Source organism: Rissa tridactyla, chromosome 22, assembly GCF_028500815.1.
Source record: "Rissa tridactyla isolate bRisTri1 chromosome 22, bRisTri1.patW.cur.20221130, whole genome shotgun sequence".
NCBI classification, from domain to species: domain Eukaryota; kingdom Metazoa; phylum Chordata; class Aves; order Charadriiformes; family Laridae; genus Rissa; species Rissa tridactyla.
The window spans coordinates 5796212-5814483 of record NC_071487.1 but is presented as its reverse complement, the minus strand read 5'-3'; the positions used below and the strand labels follow the sequence as shown (position 1 = coordinate 5814483).

At 66.5% G+C, this 18272-nt stretch overlaps 2 protein-coding genes across 7 annotated transcripts; both read right to left on the bottom strand.

The window, feature by feature from the left end:
* Positions 1–21: 21 nt before the first annotated feature.
* On the bottom strand, positions 22–4479 carry LOC128900595 (GRAM domain-containing protein 2A-like). 6 transcript variants are annotated; one of them, XM_054181913.1, is made up of 11 exons: positions 3726–4479; positions 2847–2980; positions 2505–2694; positions 2229–2402; positions 2023–2121; positions 1816–1887; positions 1643–1702; positions 1215–1278; positions 798–905; positions 608–689; positions 22–392 (listed from the first exon to the last, which is right to left on the bottom strand). In XM_054181913.1, the coding sequence occupies exons 1-11, from the start codon at positions 3996–3998 to the stop codon at positions 281–283; spliced, it is 1368 nt and encodes a 455-aa protein (XP_054037888.1). In that variant the 5' UTR covers positions 3999–4479; the 3' UTR covers positions 22–280. The 6 variants fall into 6 exon arrangements, 5 of the variants coding, with proteins under 5 accessions (XP_054037888.1, XP_054037892.1, XP_054037889.1 ...); XM_054181917.1 differs by having other exon boundaries at positions 2613–2694; XM_054181914.1 differs by having other exon boundaries at positions 2847–2977.
* Positions 4480–6311: 1832 nt separating this feature from the next.
* MFSD12 (major facilitator superfamily domain containing 12) lies at positions 6312–18267 on the bottom strand. The gene is made up of 10 exons (XM_054182059.1): positions 17940–18267; positions 12474–12684; positions 11384–11507; positions 10320–10517; positions 9991–10083; positions 9795–9887; positions 8286–8456; positions 7934–8028; positions 7442–7572; positions 6312–6788 (listed from the first exon to the last, which is right to left on the bottom strand). The coding sequence occupies exons 1-10, from the start codon at positions 18229–18231 to the stop codon at positions 6694–6696; spliced, it is 1503 nt and encodes a 500-aa protein (XP_054038034.1). The 5' UTR covers positions 18232–18267; the 3' UTR covers positions 6312–6693.
* Between the last annotated feature and the right edge of the window lie 5 nt (positions 18268–18272).

The following is an 18272-nucleotide window of genomic DNA, read 5'->3' as shown; positions in this document are numbered from 1 at the left end:
AGCCCACCCCCCCCAGCGCGTCTCTTTGCCCCCCCCGGGAGCTGCCCGGGATCCTGCTGCTGCTGCTCGGGGTGGGGGGAGCAAGATGGAGCCCCACAGCCTGTGTGGGGTCCCCAGGCATACTTGGGGGGCTGGAAGGTGCGTCCCCGAGCCTGTCCCCCTGGCTGGGGCTGAGCCTGGTGTCCCGGTGATGGCTGTGTCCTGGCTGGCCTCACGTCTTCTTGTACCTGGGCGGGGGGGGTCCCCACCACTGCACTGGGGACAGAGGAGCCCCCGCCACTCACTGGTGCGACAGGTTGAGGCCTGGCCGAGCCCCCGCGGACGCCAGCTGCTGCTCCAGCTCCACGATGCGCAGACCGATGTAGCCCGAGGACAGCAGCAGGGCCACCATCCTGGGGGACAGCCCAGCGTCAGGCACGGGGGTCGCAGCAGGGACAGGGGACGGGGCAGGCTCTCGCGCGCTCACCCTGGGGACACGGCGGCAGCAGCGGGACCAGTGCGGGTGCCTGGGGGGACAGCGAGGGACCCCCGGGCTGGCGGTGCTACACGAGAGCCCGCAGTGGGGACGGGGACCCGGGGGGCGCGTGAGCGAGTCCCGGGCACTCACAGCAGCAGGTAGATGAGGATGACGGTGTTGAGGGGCCTCAGCTGCGCTGTGGTCTGGTCCCATAGTGCGGTGTGGGGTCCCCCTGCCGGGATGAGGCCGTGTCAGTGTTGGGGCTGCTGAGACCCCCCCCCGCGGTTGGTGCTGCTGCTGCCCCAGCAGCGTCCCCCTCCCCAGGCCCCCCCTCACCCACCCCGGAGGCTGCACGGCTTTGCCAAGGGCACCCGCTCATCGTTGCTCAGAGCCGCTGCCGCCTCTTCATCCTCCTCCTCCGCTTGCCTTGGCGTCGGGCTCGGCCCATCTGCGCGCAACCGGGAGACAGTCGAGGAGTGCCCCAGGACCAGGGAGGGACGGCGGCAGGGGGGTGGTCCTGGGGTCCCAGCAGGGCACACTGGGCCACAAGGAGCCGATGCTGCGCTGCCCGGCGCTGCGGGAGACGCCGTTTAGGTGGCCGAGGGCTGCGCGGTCCCTCCTGGACCCTGCGTGGCCGGGGCTGGGGAGCAGCCGAGCGCCGTCAGCGGGCAGAGACGCGGGTGAGGGGACGTGTGCCCGCGCAGGCAGGGCTCTGAGCGTGGGAGGGGGACGCGGGCTGCGGGGCGGCCACACTCGCCTGGCAGCTCCTGGAGGCTGTCGGGCTCCGGGGTGCTCTGCTCCAGGTCTGACCGGCTCGAGGTCTGAAAGAGGACAAGCCCCGGTCGCGGTGCACAGCCCCAAGGCACCCGTCCCACGGCCGTGGGGACACACCAGTGGGACGCCGTGGGACTCGTGCCAGCCGCTGAAGGTCCTGGGGCCTCCACCGCCCCAGGCTGGGGCTTTTCAACTCTACTTTTCCCCAAAAAGCCTTCCCAGGGGCTGGCACCCACGCAGCACGGGCTGCTGCCACCGCATCCGAGCCCGGGGGCCCGGGGCCGCGTCTCCCTCTGCCAAAATCATGGAATGGTTTAGGTTGGAAGGGACCTTAAAGACCATCCAGTTCCAACCCCCTGCCCTGGGCAGGGACATGGGGAAATCCTCCTGCCCACCGTTTCCCAGCCTTACCAGAGGCTTCCTAAGGATTTCCTCGGTGCTCGGAGAGTCCAGGGGCCTCCAGCCGTTGTCCTGGACAAGGGGAGATGAAGGAGGGTGCTGGGGGGTGCCGGCCACCCCCACGGTCGGCAATGGTGGGGACAAAGCCCCCAGGTGCCTGGTTCCCCGTCCAGCACAGCGCGTACCTGCAGGTGTTTGCAGACCGACTTCAGGAGCTGGAACGTGGCCTCCCGCCGGTGCAGCGACACGAAGAGGAACTGCCGGGGAGCGGGAAAAGGGTTTGTGCCCTCGGTCACATCCCAGAGGCCCCGTCCACGGGGACCGGGACAACCCCGAAGAGCCCTGGGCTGAGCTGCGCCCCCAGCACCGTCGTTCCCCCCTGCCTTTCTCACCTTCTCCCCCTCGGCCGTGCGGATGCTGAGCGCGTTGGGCACCAGAAGCGCCGTGTTGGTCTTCTTGAGGGCCGAGATGGAGGAGACGGGGACCACCGCCTGTGCCGAGGAGGGGGGGGGCCAGGCAGCGTCACCGTGTCCCCGGTGGCTGCCCGTGCCCCCCGTCCCCACCGCAGCCGCCGTCCCCACGCCCGTCCCCAGCCCACCTTGATGTCCCTGAGGAGGAGGCTGGAGTGGAAGCAGACGTGGCGGGAGGAGATGTAGAGGCGGCCGTGGTAGGGCACGTCTCTCTGCCAGGCGCAGGAGAAGCAGGCCAGCAGCGCTTCCCGCTCGGCGAGCTCCCCGAAGGCTTTGCGGTAGCCGGCGGCACGCTTGCTCAGCTGGGGGAGGGGGGTGCCGGGGCGTGGGGCTGACGTGGGGTGGTGCTTGGGGACAGAACCCCATCCCCACGGGCACCCCGCAGCCCCCCGCTCCATCCTCACCTCTGCCACGGACGGGCCCTCGCCTTGGCACCCGCCCCATGGAGAGCGTCCCACCAGGGCCACGGGGCTGGGGTCCCCCCTCCTGCGTCCCGGTGCCCCCAGACTCACCGAAGGGGACGCGTGTCCCTGCCCCGCCGCGGCCGCCGCCTGCTCGGTCCCCTTGCAGAAGGAGGGGTCACAGGTTTTGGATCTGGTGGGAAGCAGCAGGCGGTGGGGGGGGGGCGGGGTGAGGCGAGGGGCTGCCACACGCGTGGCCATCGTGCCCTCTCACCCGGGCCGGGGGGACACGGCGGGGCCGGGCTGGCGGGAGGGGACGTGTCCCTGGTGAGGTGCAGCACCCACCTGGTGAGTACGGGGTGGCCCATCTGGGTGCCCCCGGTGCCCCTCTCCTCCAGGCTCTGCCACCGCTTCTCCTCCAGCACCCCCCTTCCCCTCCGCCTCAGCTTCCCCGCCATGACGGACGTGTCCCTGCGCTGCTGGGGGAGAGGGGACAGGTTGCGGGGGGGCTGGGGAGGGGGGGGGAAGGTCCCCACGCTGCCCGGCCCCGCAGCACAGCAGCTCCCGCCGCGGTGTCCCCAGCCAGTCCCTACCCGGGGTGGGACATGGGGACAGGGCTCCGTCCCTGACAGCCCACCTGGTCGCACAAGCGCTTATCCCACCCCATGACGGCAACGGGGCTCCCCTCGTCTGGCTGCTCAGCAGCCCCCCCGCAGCCCCCCCGGCTCTCGGGGCTCCCGTGGGGTGCACAGCCCCCCATGGCAGCAGCTCCGCAGGGAGAGGCACTGGACCCCCGCCTGCCGCCGTGCCTCAGTTTCCCCAGCAGCGGGGAGAGCCCCGCAGGCAGCGGGTGCGGGCAGCGGAGCCGCGCTGAGTCCCTGCCCACTGCCGTGCAGGGAGCGGCGCGATTCCCATCACGCCAAGCAGCTCCGGGAACGGCCGCACCCCGTCCCCGCGGCCTCCCCGCCGCACGGGCCCCAAACCGGCACCTGGAGCCACCCGCTCCCCGTCCCACAGCCCTGCGGGAGGGACGGCGTGTGCCAGGCCCCAGCTCCGCTCCCCACTCGCAGGTGGGTGCCGTGGGGTGCCGGGCCGGGTCCCTCCCGGTGCTGGGAGCAAGGTGCACGGCCGGGCTGGCTCCGGAGGGAGACGGCTCCGTGGCCGGTCCCGCGTGCGGGCAGCGGGGTCCCCTCGCCGGGCAGCTCTTGCCCCCCGACGCCGTACCTGGTGGTGGGCCCAGCCGAGCCCTCCCGTCCCGTCGGCCTGCACCGCACCGCGGCCCCCAACTCCTGTCCCGCTCCCACTCACGCTCCTTCCAGAGCCGTCCCCGTCCCGCGGACGCCTCCTCCTCCTCCTCCCGCCGTGAGGAAGGGCGCGCAGGCGGGGCGGGCACTGGCCACAGCAGGTTTGCAGGGAGGCGTCGGGGCAAACACCGGCCCGGGTCTGTGCCACCGAGCCCAGGGCACCTGGGGGGGCTGCAAAGGGGCGACAGGGCATCACCGGCGCTGCTGGGGGACACCGCGCACCCCGGCTCCCGGTGGGCTGCGGGAAGCCACCCCGCCACCATGCCCACTGGGCCCGCGGGCTGGGGGGGGGCTATTGCGCGGGGAGTCCCTCGGGTGTGCCAAGTGCCAGCCGGGTGACACCGGCCCAAGTGCCCCCCGGCAGCTGGACCCCCGTGGAGGGAAGGGGGCACGGAGCATCCTCACCCTGCAGCCGCCCACCCCCGGGGGGGGGGGTCCATGGCTGCGGCCCCCTCCATCCCCTGGCGCAGGGTGGTGCAGGACCCCATGCGGGCAGGGGGGTGGGGGGGTGTACAAACTACCGCCAGGTGCGGCCGCCGTGGGCAGAGCTGCCTGCGCAGTGTCCCCTGCCTGCGCTGGGGACACCCGAGCGAGCACCCAGGGGGTGACGGTGTGCTCTGCAGGCACCGCTGTGACCCCCTCGGGGGGGTGGGGGGGGGGCTGTCAGCCACCCCCAAAACAAGCTGCAGATGCAACCCCCCCCCCCACCCAAGCAGAGCTGACACCCCCCAATCCTACGGGACCCCCCCCAGCACCCCGGTGCCCGCTCCCCACCCCCAGCCCCCTCCAGGGAGCCCTGCGAGGTGGGTTTGGCCCCCAGCCCCCCCGCGGGGGTCTCTGCCGCGGGGCAGAATGTGGCCCCCTGAGGCCGAGCCCTGGGCAGGGCACTGAGAACAGTGGGGAGGGGGCGAGACGGGGCTGGGGGGGGGGGTCCAAGCAGAGCCGAGAGTTCAGGTGGCCGGCCGGGGAGAGGCCCTGGCCCTCCCCATGGGGCGTGGGGGCACGTGCCAAGGCCAGCGGGCCACCACCCGGCCCAGCCCGTGCTCTCTGGACCGGGGCTGATAAAGCCTTTCCCGCAGCCCCCGCTGCCTGCGGGGAACCGCCATAAACCCGGCTACGGCCCAGCACGGGCCGACAGCACAGCAAGGTGTGGGGGGGGGCTGCAGCCCCCAGGACCCACCTCTGTCCCCCCTGGACCCATTTCTATCCATTCCCCCCCCCAGCTCTGTCCCCCCAACCAACCCCAGCTCTGTGCCCCCAGGACACAGCTCTGTCCCCCCAGGACCCTTTTCTATGCCCCCCCTCCCCAGGCTTCATTCCCCCAGCTGTGTCCCCCCAGGACCCATTTCTGTCCATCTCCCCCCAGCTCTGTCCCCCTCAAGACTCATCCATGTCCCCCCCCGACTCAGCTCTGTCCCCCACCCCCAGCTCTGTGCCGCCGGGACCCAGCTCCGTCCCCCCAGGACCCACTTCTGTCCTCCCAGGACCCATTTCTGTCCCCCCCCCCCTTCATTCCCCCAGTTCTGTCCCTCCAGGGTCCATCTCCATCCCCCCAGGACACATTTCTGTCCCCTTGGGACCCAGCTCCGTGCCCCCCCAGGACTCATCTTTGTCCAGCCAGGACTCAGCTCTGTCCCCGCCCACCCCCCAGCTCTGCCCCTCTTGGACCCATTTCTGTCCGTTCCCCCCCACCAGCTCCATCCCAGGACTCATCCCTGTCCCCCCCCGACTCAGCTCTGCCCCGCCCCCCCCCCCCACCCCCAGCTCTGTGCCCCCAGGACCCAGCTCCGTCCCCCCAGGACCCACTTCTGTCCCCCTAGCACCCACTTCTGTCCCCCCCCCTCCCCTCCCCAGCTTCATTCCCCCAGCTCTGTCCCTCCAGGGTCCATCTCTGTCCCCTCGGGACCCAGCTCTATGTCATGTCCCGCCCCCCCCCCCATCTTCGTCCCCCCAGGGACCCACCCCCCACCCCCAGCCCTGTGCCGTGTGTCCCCCTCCGCCCCCAACACCCCCATAACCTCCCCCCTCCCTCAGCCCCGGCCCATCTCTCCCCAGCCCGGTGCCGGAGATGGGGGTCCCGGTGCCCCACTGCGGCCCCCCGCTACAGCAAGAAGAGCTCCCATTGGCTGCCCTGACCTGAGGAGGCGGGAACGACCGCACAGGAACCAATCACAAGGCTCCAGCGCTGCTGCGCGCCAGCCATTTTGTTTGCGGGCGCAGCCGCCATCCTTGTTGAGGGCGGCCATCTTGAAAGCGGCTCTCCTTCCTCAGGATAACCCACCCCCCCACCGCCCGGCGCTGGGGAATAACGGAGAAAAAGGGGAATAATAGAGAAAAGGGGAATAACGCTGAAAGGGGGAATAACGTCGGCTTAAACTCCGAGAGAGCCCTTGTGCGCCCCCCCCAATCCCCCTACCCTGCTCCTGCCCCCCCTCAGCCATGGGGGTCCCCAAGGCGCTGGGGGTCCCTCCCGGGCATGGAAGACACGAAGGGCGTTTATCCGAGGTTAGAGGTGCTTTGTTGTTTTGGTTTTTTTTTTCCTTTTTTTCTCTCCTTTTTCCTCTCCTTTAAAAAGTGCCATTTGTACATACTGACCTTACAAAAGCAGGTTAAAACCAAGGGCCCGGCCTCTGTGTCCCCCCCATGCTGGGAGTGACACCCACCCCCCCCCCCCCACCCCCAGCCGGCCCAGGGCCTTCTAGTGTTACACTTGTGCGAGCACAGGGTGACATCCTTCATGTGTCCCCAGCCAGAGCATGGGGGGGACAACGAGTCCAGTGCGAGGTGACGGGGAAACGGGGCCCAGGCGCCTCCTCCCCCGCGCCGTCCCCTGCCGTGGGGGTCCCTCCAGGTGCAGACACCCGGCTGGCCCAGGACACGGGCCCGGCTCAGTTGATGGTGCCGCTGCGGCTCCTTCCCTCCATGCCGTCTGTCCCGCCGTAGGAGCTCTGTGCTCCGCTCAGCCCCTCCACGCAGAGGGCACCTGCAGGGACAGGAAGGGAGGGACGGGTCAGGAGCCATCACAGCTGCCGCGGTGGCCCACCACACACTGGCCTGGACTTTCTGGACTCTCCTGCCACTGGCACCAGCGGCCCTAGCGCGTCCCCAAGGCAGTGTGTGTGTGGGGTCTCTCCTCTCCCCCCACCCCACAGCAAGACACAGCCACCCAGCAGGGCAGAGGCAGCTGCTGAGCGGGCACCGAGCACTGGTGCATCTGTCCCCCACCTGGCAAGGGGCACCCTGTCCCCCACATTGGGCTACCAGCACACAGAGCAGCCCCCCCCCCATCCCTCGGTGACCAAAAGGGTGCCAGAGAGAGCATGGCCATGGCAGGGGTGGATCGGGTTCTCCTGCAGGGCACAGCAGGCAGGTGCAGCCCCCACCTCTGGGGCCAGGAGCGGCAGAAGCGGGATGGTGGCCCTGTGCCATGAGGGTCTCCCCATGGGCAGGGCCATCAGCATCGCCACAGCCAGCCCTGCCACGGAACCCCCTGCCGGAACAGGGCTCCCACCACCTCCCCGCAGCCAGGGACATCTGGAAAGACACTTTTGCTTTAGCCCAGGCTGGCATGGGACACAGGGCTCCGAGCACCCCCAACCACTTGCTTGCCCCCCTGGTGCCCCCAGCCCCACTCACGGTAGCGGATATGGATGGGCCAGACCATGATGCAGCACAGAGAGGCGATGGCAGCAACGGCAACGCCTCCGGTGACCAACACCATCACCCAGTGGTAGAAGCTGACGCAGGCAGGGCAGCAGAGCTCGGTCCTGCAGGGAGAGGGCAGGGACGTGGCTTGGTGGCCAGGGACAGAGCATGGCCCAGTGCTGCCCAAGTGCCCTAGGGCTGCTGACTGATGTCAGGACTGGTTCACACTGGGACACAAGGGAAAGGTCCAGGGCAAGGAGAGAGGGCAGCACCCTGGACATTGAGATCCCCAGCCCTTTCGTGTGTCCCAGAGACTCAGCCCTTGTCCGGGGCCAGAAGAGGGCTCGAGGACGATTTAAGACACATCAGAGCTGGTTTCCACCCATGTTCCTCACTCCAAACTAGGGATATTTGCTGCCTAGCCCCCTGGCGATGTGGCTGGAGCTGCCACCAGGAGGATTCCCACCCCGCAGGGATGCTTACGGGCACGGGTGCAGGTTCTGGATCAACATCACAGCCAGGCCATTGGCCATCTTGTCCGTGAAGCTCATGGCGCCATAGACGAACGCGCCGCTGTGCTGCGAAGGAAGAAGAAACCTCATGGCCGCCTCACCGAGGCTAGCGGGCGCCAGCAGCGAGAGCCTTGTGCCCTCTCATGGGCAGAGCCCATATTACAGCAGAGCCCGGGCACAGGGGACGGGGCTGCCTGCACCCCACAGCGCAGCCCCCTCGCAGGGGTCCCCGTCCCCCTGATCCCGTGCTAGTGATCGCCCCAGCCCGCGGGCTCTGAGCCCTGCAGCAACAGCCCGGTCTTGGCCAGGAGGAGCAGACGTACCGTGTTGGTGCCGATGAGGTCTGCGGTCATGGAGAGGGAGGTGACCAGGATAGTGGCGGAGCCAGCGCCAAGCAGCACGGCCGCCCCGTAGATCTCCGCTCCCATCTGCCTGGCCAGTGTCACCCAGGAGGCAAAGGCCAAGATCACCAGGATGCCCACGAAGTAGGTCAGCTGCTCCAGGCCAGCATGGGGACAGGCAGAAGGAGAAGGGAGAGCTCAGACCCCGGCTTGGCTGACACCCAGCAAGGCAGGGGTGAGTGGGGAGGGCATGGGGGCCAGCTGCTGCCTAGGACCCGCGGGGGACAGCCCTGGCTCTCTCCCACCTGGTTTTAAACAAGGAGCCCCCAAACACCTCGCAGTGGTCCAGGCCGTTTTACGGCGTTGGCCACAGCCTAAGAGCCGAGCCCCCTGCAGAGCTGCAGGCGGGGTGCCTGCGCAGGGCGCGGGGGACACCCAACTGGGAGGAGAGGTGGGGGCTTACTGGGGAACGGCGCTTGGTGCAGTGTGGAGGGGGATGCACTGGAGAGGCAGCCCCCCTCCTGCTGGCACTGCAGACCCCCATGTCTGCCCAGGGTGGCTCAGCCAAACCCTCCCTCTGCCTCTCATGGGCGCCATGGGGCTCTGCCAGCCCGGGCAGGGCCGCAAAGGACAGGCTGACTCTGGGCCAGCATCGCCTTCCCCAGGCTCAGAGGCGTGCAGGATTGGCGCACGTCCCCTCACTCTGCCCACCACCCACACTGTCCCAGCAGTGGATGCTGCAGCAGGGGGGCATCTGCAGAGGATGTATGAGGAGTCATAGAATCATAGAACGGTTTGGGTTGGAAGGGACCTTAAAGATAACCCAGTTCCGCCCCAACCCTGCTCTGGGCAGGGACACCTCCTGCTAGACCAGGCTACTCAAAGCCTCATCCAGCCTGGTCTTGAATCACAGACTGGTTTGGGTGGGAAGGAACCTTAAAGCCCACCCAGTGCCACCCCCTGCCCTGGGCAGGGACACCTCCCACCAGCCCAGGTTGCTCCAAGCCCCGGCCAACCTGGCCTTGAACCCCTCCAGGGATGGGGCAGCCACAGCTTCTCTGGGCAACCTGGGCCAGGGGCTCACCACCCTCACAGCCAAGAATTTCTGCCTCAGATCTCACCTAAATCTCCCCTCTTCCAGTTGGAAGCCATTACCCCTTGTCCTATCTCTACATGCCCTTGCAAAAAGTCCCTTTCCAGCTTTCCTGTAGGCCCCCTTCAGATACTGGAAAGCTGCTATAAGGTCTCCCCAGAGTCTCGTCTTCTCTTCTCCAGGCTGAACAACCCCAACTCTCTCAACCTGTCCTCATAGGAGAGGTGCTCTAACCCTCTGATCATCTTCATGGCCCTCCTCTCGACCTGCTCCAACAGTCCCTGCTCTCCAGCCAGGCTCAGATGTGCCGAGTGCTCTGCTCACTTGGGCGGTCAGGATTTGGCCCTTGGGCCTCTCCTTGGGTCTAACTCAAACCTCACCAGGCCCCCAGGACTCACATTTCGACCTATCCACTTATTCACAGGCTTCATGAGGAAGGAGGACAAGAAGCCACTGATGTACATCACCAGGGGGATGGTGGCGATGTATTTCTGCAAGAGACGAGGACAGGGAGAAGATGAGCTCCGGACCATGGGCACATGGCCCCTGCCCACACGACCTTGACACGCAGGCAGGGACCTGCCCTGCACCCACCTTGGGTAGCAGCAGCGAGTTGGTCAGGTACATGGCGATGTAGGTCTGGGACAGGTTGACGATGAGCCTGGTGGACATGTAGAGCACCGCGACCTGTGAGGGGACAGAGACAGGGCAGCACCGCTCAGGGTGGTAGGGAAAGGCTGGCACCTTCCATGCTCAACACTGTCATGGCACAGATGCCCACCGGTGGTAGGTGGGTGCCCAGTACAGCCCATCCCTCCATCCGCACCTGCACCGGGGCACATCCCACTGCCAGAGGGTGCCCACAGCACCCAGGCAGGGCAGCAGCCCAGCACAGGCGCCACGAGCTCTGCCCGCAGCCGTACCTGGTAGAAGGCAGGCTCCAGCAGCCAGTCTTTCCAGATCAGCAGCGGGCTTGCGGGGCTCTTCGTCTCCTTCTGCAGCAGGGGCGTGCTCTCCTCCAGCTGGGGCAGCGAGCCCGGTGGGTACGGCTTCTCTTTGGTGCCCAGGTGGAAGATGAGGGAGAACACGGCCCCCAGCCCCACCACAATGAGGGACAGGTTCTGGGTGAGGCAGAGGGGATGAGCATAGCAGGGGTTGCCCTTTGCCTGCCCATCATCCACCCCCCCAGCAGTCTAGTGGATAAAGAGGGGTTCCCAAAAACCCGTGGAGAATGTGGCTCCTGCCCAGTGTGGTAGGTGAGATTTCAGGGCACTGCTATTTCACTCCCCACTTGAGCCATAGAGTCACAGAATCATCTGGGTTGGAAGGGACCTTTCAGACCATTGAGTGCAACCATCAACCAAACACCGCCAAACCCACCACTGACCATGTCCCTCAGCCCCACGTCTGCCCGGCTTTTCAATCCCTCCAGGGATGGCGACTCCACCACTGCCCTGGGCAGCCTGGTCCAGTGCTTGATAACACTTTCGGTGAAGAAGTTTTTCCTAATATCCATCCTAAACCTCCCCTGGGGCAACTGGAGGCCGTTTCCTCTTGTCCCATCACCTGTTCCTTGGGAGAAGAGACCGACCCCCCCCGGCTGCCCCCTCCTTTCAGGGAGCTGCAGAGAGCGAGAAGGTCTCCCCTCAGCCTCCTCTTCTCCAGGCTGAACACCCCCAGCTCCCTCAGCGGCTCCTCACAGCACTTGTGCTCCAGACCCCTCACCAGCTCCGGTGCCCGTCTCTGGACACGCTCCAGCACCTCAATGTCCCTCCTGTAGTGAGGGGCCCAAAACTGGACACAGCCCTCGAGGTGGGGCCTCACCAGTGCCGAGTACAGGGGGATGGTCACTACCCCAGTCCTGCTGGCCACACTGTTCCTGATACAGGCCAGGATGCTGTTGGCCTCCTTGGCCACCTGGGCACACTGCTGGCTCATATGCCACCTAGGGAAGAGAGAACCTCAGGGATTGAGCCCTGCCACTTACCCGAAATATAGGGACATCCTGGATGCCTAGGTGCTCTGTGCGGTCAGGCTGGTCCACCTGGAAGTTCAGCAGGAGCCAGGCCAGGCCGTACACGGTGATATTGGCCATGACGGTAAAGGCATACCTGAGGGGAGAGAGCACCTCAGGGTGGTGCAGAGGGACGAGCACAGCTCCAGGCATGGGCGAGGACACCTTGACTCAAGGCTGCCCTCCAAGCCAGACGTGCTACAGCCAGCTTTGCACCCCTGTGTCATTGCTCAGGTGACACCTCCGAGAGCACACAGCATCTGGCCAGGCATTAGCCTTACTCGTACACCTCCCAGCATGCCCTATCCAAGCCTTGGGGCACAACTGGGAGGAAACTAAGATCCCTCCATGTCAGCCTGTCCATAGTCACATCACCCCAAGGATGCCCCGAGCTGCCCGGCCCGGTGCCCCCAGAGCCAGACCCCTTGGCCCCAGCACTGCCCCACACCCTCCCTGCCCGGCCATGCTATGGTCCCTGCTCGCCTGCTGGAAGGGGAATTTCCTCCCACCAGGGCAGATAACCAAGCCCTGCTCCACCTGATGGACACTCCTTCCCGCAGCCTGATCCTGCCAGATATGCGGCGCTGAGCCGGGCTCTGCGCATGGAGCTGCACGTGCTGCCCAGCCTGGCCTTGGGGCCATCCCTACCAATGGGACAGCCCGCACAGGGCCATGCCCAGCTCTCCCGGGGACATCCAGGGAGAGGATTCCATTCCTCCCCTGTGAGCATCGCCTTCCAGCCCTGAAAGGAGAAGCGCCCCCAGCTCAGGGAAGTGCCCCACAGGCTGTGTCACCAACATCCCTGGCATCAGAACATTCCCTCCTGGTACCAAAGGGTTTGGGCCACCAACCCAGAAGACCAGTGTCACTTAGACACATCCTGCAGGATACCCACATGGCCCAGTCCTGGTCCTGCCGTACTGAGGGCTCACGTGTGCCATGGCATGCAGGGGACATAAGACCTGTGGCACCCAGGGACCTCTCGTCACACAAGCGATGGGACCTGGCGCAGGCAGGGCTGCTCCCCTGGGTTCAGGGGACACCCAGCTCCAGCCGTGCTCACCTGAAAGCTGTGAGCTCAACCTTCTCATGGTCACTGGTCACCAGCTCGGGGATGAGGGACAGGTGGGAGATCTGTGTGGCTGCCCAGCCGAATTGGAAGATGATGATGAAGGGGAGGTAGTAGATGAAGGCTGCCCACTGCGGCGTGTTCTCCTTGCAACCCAGGCAGGGGTTGAAGATGAAGGGGAAGGACACAAGGACACAGGTGGTGCCTGGGAAGAGAGCGGAGTGGTGAGGGGCTGCACGGCCTGTTTCCCTGCGACCCCAATGGTCCCAGCCAGCTCAGACAGGGACGAACAGACACAGTCAGCCCTCTGCTAGGACAGGTCCCACCCCACAGGGCTGGGGAAGGAGGTGGACCCCTTCCCTCAGCCAGGTGAGACACATGGAGCTCCAGACCCACCCCTCACCTCGTCCTGCACAGGGTGATGCCCTTCACTCTTGCACCCAGCAGCGAGACAGACACTTGTCAGCAGACTTCTGCCCAGTCAAGTTCACCCCTCAAAGTCCATCTCACACCTGCTCTGTCCCCCTCAAAACACCACAGGACAGGCCTTAATGCAGCCACAACACACAGCCACCAAGGGCTTCTCTTCCATCTCCAGCCTGCAGATAACCAGCCCCAAGGACACACGCCACTCTGCCGCCTGCCGAGGGTGATAAGGCACCCCAAGGGCCAGGAGGGCTCCGGGCTGTCCCATAGGCACAGGGACAGCCCATCTGCCCCCTTGTCCCATCTCCCGTGGGGCTGGCAGAGGGACCCACGCTCCCTCCATGCTTGCAGAAGTCACCTGCAGACTGATGGCCAGGGACACCCCCAGTGTGATGCGGGGGGACAGGAGCAGATCTGCCCCCCACGCCAGGCTCTGAGCCATGGGAAGGTCCCGGCTGAGTCAGGGACAGCAGAGCCAGGCTCCTCCCTCTGTTGCAGCGTGACAGCGGGGACGCTGGCGTGGGGACGCTGGCGTGGAGCAGGCAGGGACAGGCGGACTTCTCCCTCCCCTCTCACAAGGTTACGGAGCAAATCTGAGAGGCTCCCGAGGCCCAGGTGCCAACACGAGACAGCCGGTGCCCTGACCTGCGTGTCCCCAGCTCCACCGGGCGCTGCCAAAGAGCCACAGGAATCTGTTCCTACAACTGAGGGGAACCCGCAGACACTTTGCCAGGTCCCCAAGGTCCCCTCCCCATGGGACTTTGCAAGATCCTCCTTCTCATGAGCGATTTCTCCTCCTGTCACTTGTGGATGGCAATTCCTCCTCCCTGTCTCTTCCACAGGGCACAGACAACCCAGCTGCTGGGGGGCCTGGGCAAAGCAGTTCTCCCTGGGCCAAGGGCAGGTAGCGACAATCCCAGCCCGGCTCAGATCCATCCTGAGCAAGGACCTCGGCAGCGTGCTGGGTGCTGCCCTGCACCGGCTCGCAGCCAGCTCTGGTGCCCCGGGAGCTCTCCAAGGACAGGGGACTGTTGGAGCGGGGCCAGAGGAGGCCCCGGAGATGCTGGGAGGGCTGGAGCCCCTCTGCTGGGAGGACAGGCTGAGAGAGCTGGGGGGGTTCAGCCTGGAGAAGAGAAGGCTCCGCAGAGACCTTCCAGCCCCTGCCAGTCCCTAAAGGGGCTCCAGGAAAGCTGGGGAGGGACTCTGGAGCAGGGAGGGGAGCCATGGGACGAGAGGGAAGGGTTTGAAACTGGAAGAGGGGGGATTGAGATGAGATGTGAGGCAGAAATTGTTTGCTGTGAGGGGGGTGAGCCCCTGGCCCAGGTTGCCCAGAGAAGCTGCGGCTGCCCCATCCCTGGAGGGGTTCAAGGCCAGGTTGGCCGGGGCTTGGAGCAACCTGGGCTGGTGGGAGGTGTCCCTGCCCAGGGCAGGGGGTGCCACTGGGTGGGCTTTAAGGTCACTTCCAACCTAATCCAGTTTATGATTCTGTGACTTGGGCACATCGTGGTGTCTCTGGCCCAGACAAGCCACCTGGACGGGAAGGGTCCAGGAAAGTTCAAACCAGACCAGACCTCCTTTGTTCCCTGTTACAGGGCTGTTGGTTTTAACCGAGCCCTGTCTGGAGGATCAGGGAGGCTCTGCCCCCTCCCCAGTGTCGGGCTCGGCAGCCCCCTAAGGGCTGCGAGGGACTGGCCCGGGTCCCCAGGGGAGCTGAGGCAGGAGCTGTGGGCCTCAGGCTGCTGCAGCCCCCACATCCGCCCACACACCCACCCACGAGCCATTGCCACCATCACACACCCAGTAGACTCCTGTCTCTCCCTCCTCCTCCTTATGGCCCCCAGGGACAGGCAGTGCCCCCCACCAGGGCCACCCCCATGGAGCCATGCTCCTCTGGACCGGGGCTGCGAGCTGCATCCTGACACCCGCCGTGTCCCCGGGTCTGCCCAAGCAAATGCGGCTTCACTGTGAGTCAGAGGGGTCCTGGGGACCCCTTGCTCTCCCAAGCGGGCGCCCCCCAGGACCACCCTGCCCATCCCCGCAGCACCCCTGGGCAGGCAGCAGAGGTCCAGGCTTTCATCTCCCAGCCCTGCGGGGCAGGATCAAGGGAACGTCAGGCTGCCGGGACACACGCCCCGGGCAGGGAATTTGGGACGGTGCTGCCAGACTGGCTCAGACCGGCAGCAAAGAGCTGCTCACTCTGCCCACCCCACTGCGGCAGGAATGCCCCCCCAGTAAAAGCCGGTGAGCAGCAGGCTGGCCTGAGAGGTGAGCCACCCAGGACCGCCGGCACTGGCAGCCCAGCGCCGCGGTGGGGAGATGCCACCGATAGCAACTCGTGGTATCTCTCCCCCACCGCCCTGAGACTGCGGTTTCACAACGTTTCCTCTGATCTGAGCACGAGTTGCCACCAGACGAGCCACCCCGCTCCCACACGAAGCATCTCACCGCAGCGTGACCGAGTGAGCCCAGAGCAGTACCGGCACAGCCGGTTCCAACGGGTTTGCTGGCCCCGCTCGGTCGCACCATGGTCAACACAGGAAGAACCCACACTCCAGCCGGGAAAACGCAGCCTTCTTCCGTGCCTCCAGCCACCACCAGGCAGGGAGCTCTGCTCCCCGCCGCAGGGAGCGGAGCTGCCTGGAGCAGTGCAGCCCCTGTGCAAGCCGTGATTCAGGACTTCCCCTTCAGTGCATGCAGCTGGAGCAGACCTGCCCGGGGAGGGGGGGGGAAGCACACGGCCACTTCCCTAAATCTAGGGCACAGATCTAGCTGACAGTGCAGCTGGGGGTGAAGCTGCCCCTCACACCCCCAACAGCTCCCTGGCGTGCCAAACAAAACAGCAGGGAGAGCAGCTGCCATATCAGGCCATCATTCGGTTGCATGAAGTGTTTGGCCGAGATAAATTCGGGATCAAGATAAGAGCACCCACGCTACAACCGTCCTCCCTCTGCCCAGGTCCACTCCAGGAGAGCTGCCACTCGGGCGTTACTGGGAGGAAGCATGGGGGGTCTTTATCTCTGGCTGTTGGTTGACGTTTCTTCACGCTAACTGCTCCATTCCCCCTCGCCAGGTCAGCAGGGACGGGACAAGCTCCTGCACCAGTTGTGGCACTGAGGACCCTTCTCCAGGTCACGCTGTCCCCTCAGACAGGGACCTCGACACAGGAGTCCCCACCAGCCCCTGCACTTCCTCGCATTTTTTGACCCCAGTGCACGACGCAAGACGAGCGCCTGGTAATAAGTCACGCCGGGATGGTGCCTCCTCTGCATCCCCACGGGTTCCTCACTCACCAGGCGCCGCTGCCTTCCCCTGCCGCAGCCGGGCAGCGCTGCCTGCAAACGCAGCACACGGGGTGGGCAAGGGCCCCGTGGCCACCCATGGGAACAACCGAGAGCTGCCCAGCCACAGGCAAGTCCCGGGTAAACCCCCGGGCTCTCGGGAAAGCCCAGATTTTTTTGTCGGTCTCGTTTTTGCTGTAGCATAGAGCAGCCGAGCACACGGTTGTCACCCCAACTCAATGCCACCCCCACGCAGGGGGATGCAGGGACACCCTGCAGCCCCCCCGCCACTGCACGGGGATGGCCCAAGGGACAGCGGGGACCCCCGGGCTGTGAGCGCCCAGGCAGCACCCGCCGCTGCGGCACAGGCCGCCGGGAGGGGGACAGTGCCGAGGCAGGACGGAGACACCGTGGTGCCCGTTCCCCATCCAGGTTCAGCCATCCATGCCTGGGGGATCCCAGAGCACCCCGCGGTCCCCTACACATGGGGCACCCCTTCACCGCCATGGGGGATGCTGCCCCTCCATATGGGGCACCCCAGAAAGGCCCCTCCTGGTCTGCCCCCCTCCACACAGGGCACCCTGAGCTCATCTCCCCCTGCCCAGGGCACTGCCGTCCCAGCCCTGATCCTACCTAGGGCTTCACCCTCCATACAGGGCACCCAGGAGAGCCCCCCCAGGGCAGCCCCCGTTCCACAGGGGGGCTGCTCCCTTCCACCCCAGGGCCCCAATTCTGCTCATCCCTGGGGCTGTCCCTCTCCATCTGGGGGGGGGGCCAGTCCCCACCACACTGCCATGGGGGTTGTCGCAGGCAGGGGGCTCCAGGAAGGCTTCCTTGGGGTGACCCCCACCCCAGAAAAGCTCCCTCAGGGCCACCCATCTTCAGGGAGGCTTCCCTCCATGCAGGGCACCCTGGTTCCCCCCTCATCCCCAGGACTCACCCCCCACCCCAGAAAGTCGCCCACAAGGCTGACCCCCCTCACTCAGGGTACCCCAAAAAGGCACCCTTGGCCCCGTTCCTCCCCCAGGACACCCCAAAAAGGAACACTGGGCTGATACTGCATCCCAGAAAGGCTCCCCTGGGGCCACCCATCTCCACCCAGGGCACCCCGGCAAGGGTCCCCCGTTCCCCCCTCCCATCCAGGGCATCCCCAGGGCTGAACCCCACCCCAGAAAGCTGCCCCCGGGGCTGACCCCCATCACTCAGAGCACTCCAGAAAGGCACCCCCAGAGCTGAGCCCATATCCCAGAAAGGAACCCCGGGCTGATCCTGCACCCCAGAAAGACTCCCCTGGGGCCATCCCTCTCCACTCGGGACATCCCAGCAAGGCTCCCCGGTTGCCCCCTCCCATCCAGGGCATCCCAGAAAGGAATGCCACCCCAGAAAGTTGCCGCCGGGGCTGACCCCCGTCACTTAGAGCACTCCAGAAAGGCACCCCCAGAGCTGAGCCCATACCCCAGAAAGGAACCCGGGCTGGTCCTGCACCCCAGAAAGACTCCCCTGGGGCCATCCCTCTCCACCCCGGACATCCCAGAAAGTCACTCCCGGGGCTGAGCCCCCCTCACTCCCCCTTTACACCCGGGGCACCCCAGAAAGGAATCCCGGGCTGATCCGGCGCCCCAGAAAGCCTCCCCCGGGGCCACCCATCTCCACCCAGGACACCCCAGCGCTGCCCCCCACCCCAGAGCACCCCCACAAACCACACACCCCCCTCGCCCCAGGCCCACTCCCCTCCCGCGTCCCCCCCAGCACCCACCGGCGAGGTGCCAGGACTTCCTCCGCCCGTAGCGGCCGCAGCCGGCGGAGCGGTCGGCCTCGTAGCCCAGGAGCGGGGTGCAGAGCCCGTCGGCCGCCTGCCCGGCCAGCAGCAGGGCGCCGGCCAGGCGGTGCCCGTAGCCCAGCACGGCGTGCAGGTAGAGCAGCAGATAGGTGAACCACAGCGAAGCGCACAGGTCGTTCAGAAAGTGCCCGGCCGCGAAGCTCAGCCGCCCCGGCAGCGACAGCCCCGCCGCCGCCGCCGCCCCCGCTCCCGCCAGCGGCTCCGCCATACCGCGCCGCCGCCGGCCCGCAGCGACAGCGACAGCGACAG

What these genes read in the sequence shown, in the direction of transcription:
- LOC128900595 (XM_054181913.1), bottom strand. Translation starts at nt 3,998, where the DNA reads ATGCCCTGTCGCCCCTTTGCAGCCCCCCCAGGTGCCCTGGGCTCGGTG. An exon ending in CGGTCTGCAAACACCTGCAG is followed by an intron (nt 1,703 to 1,815) that starts GTACGCGCTGTG and finishes CCCCTTGTCCAG; the next exon opens with GACAACGGCTGGAGGCCCCT. An exon ending in AAATCCTTAGGAAGCCTCTG is followed by an intron (nt 1,279 to 1,642) that starts GTAAGGCTGGGA and finishes GTCCTCTTTCAG; the next exon opens with ACCTCGAGCCGGTCAGACCT.
- MFSD12 (XM_054182059.1), bottom strand. Translation starts at nt 18,231, where the DNA reads ATGGCGGAGCCGCTGGCGGGAGCGGGGGCGGCGGCGGCGGCGGGGCTG. An exon ending in GAAGTCCTGGCACCTCGCCG is followed by an intron (nt 12,685 to 17,939) that starts GTGGGTGCTGGG and finishes CTCTCTTCCCAG; the next exon opens with GCACCACCTGTGTCCTTGTG. An exon ending in CAGAACCTGCACCCGTGCCC is followed by an intron (nt 7,573 to 7,933) that starts GTAAGCATCCCT and finishes CTCTCCCTGCAG; the next exon opens with GACCGAGCTCTGCTGCCCTG.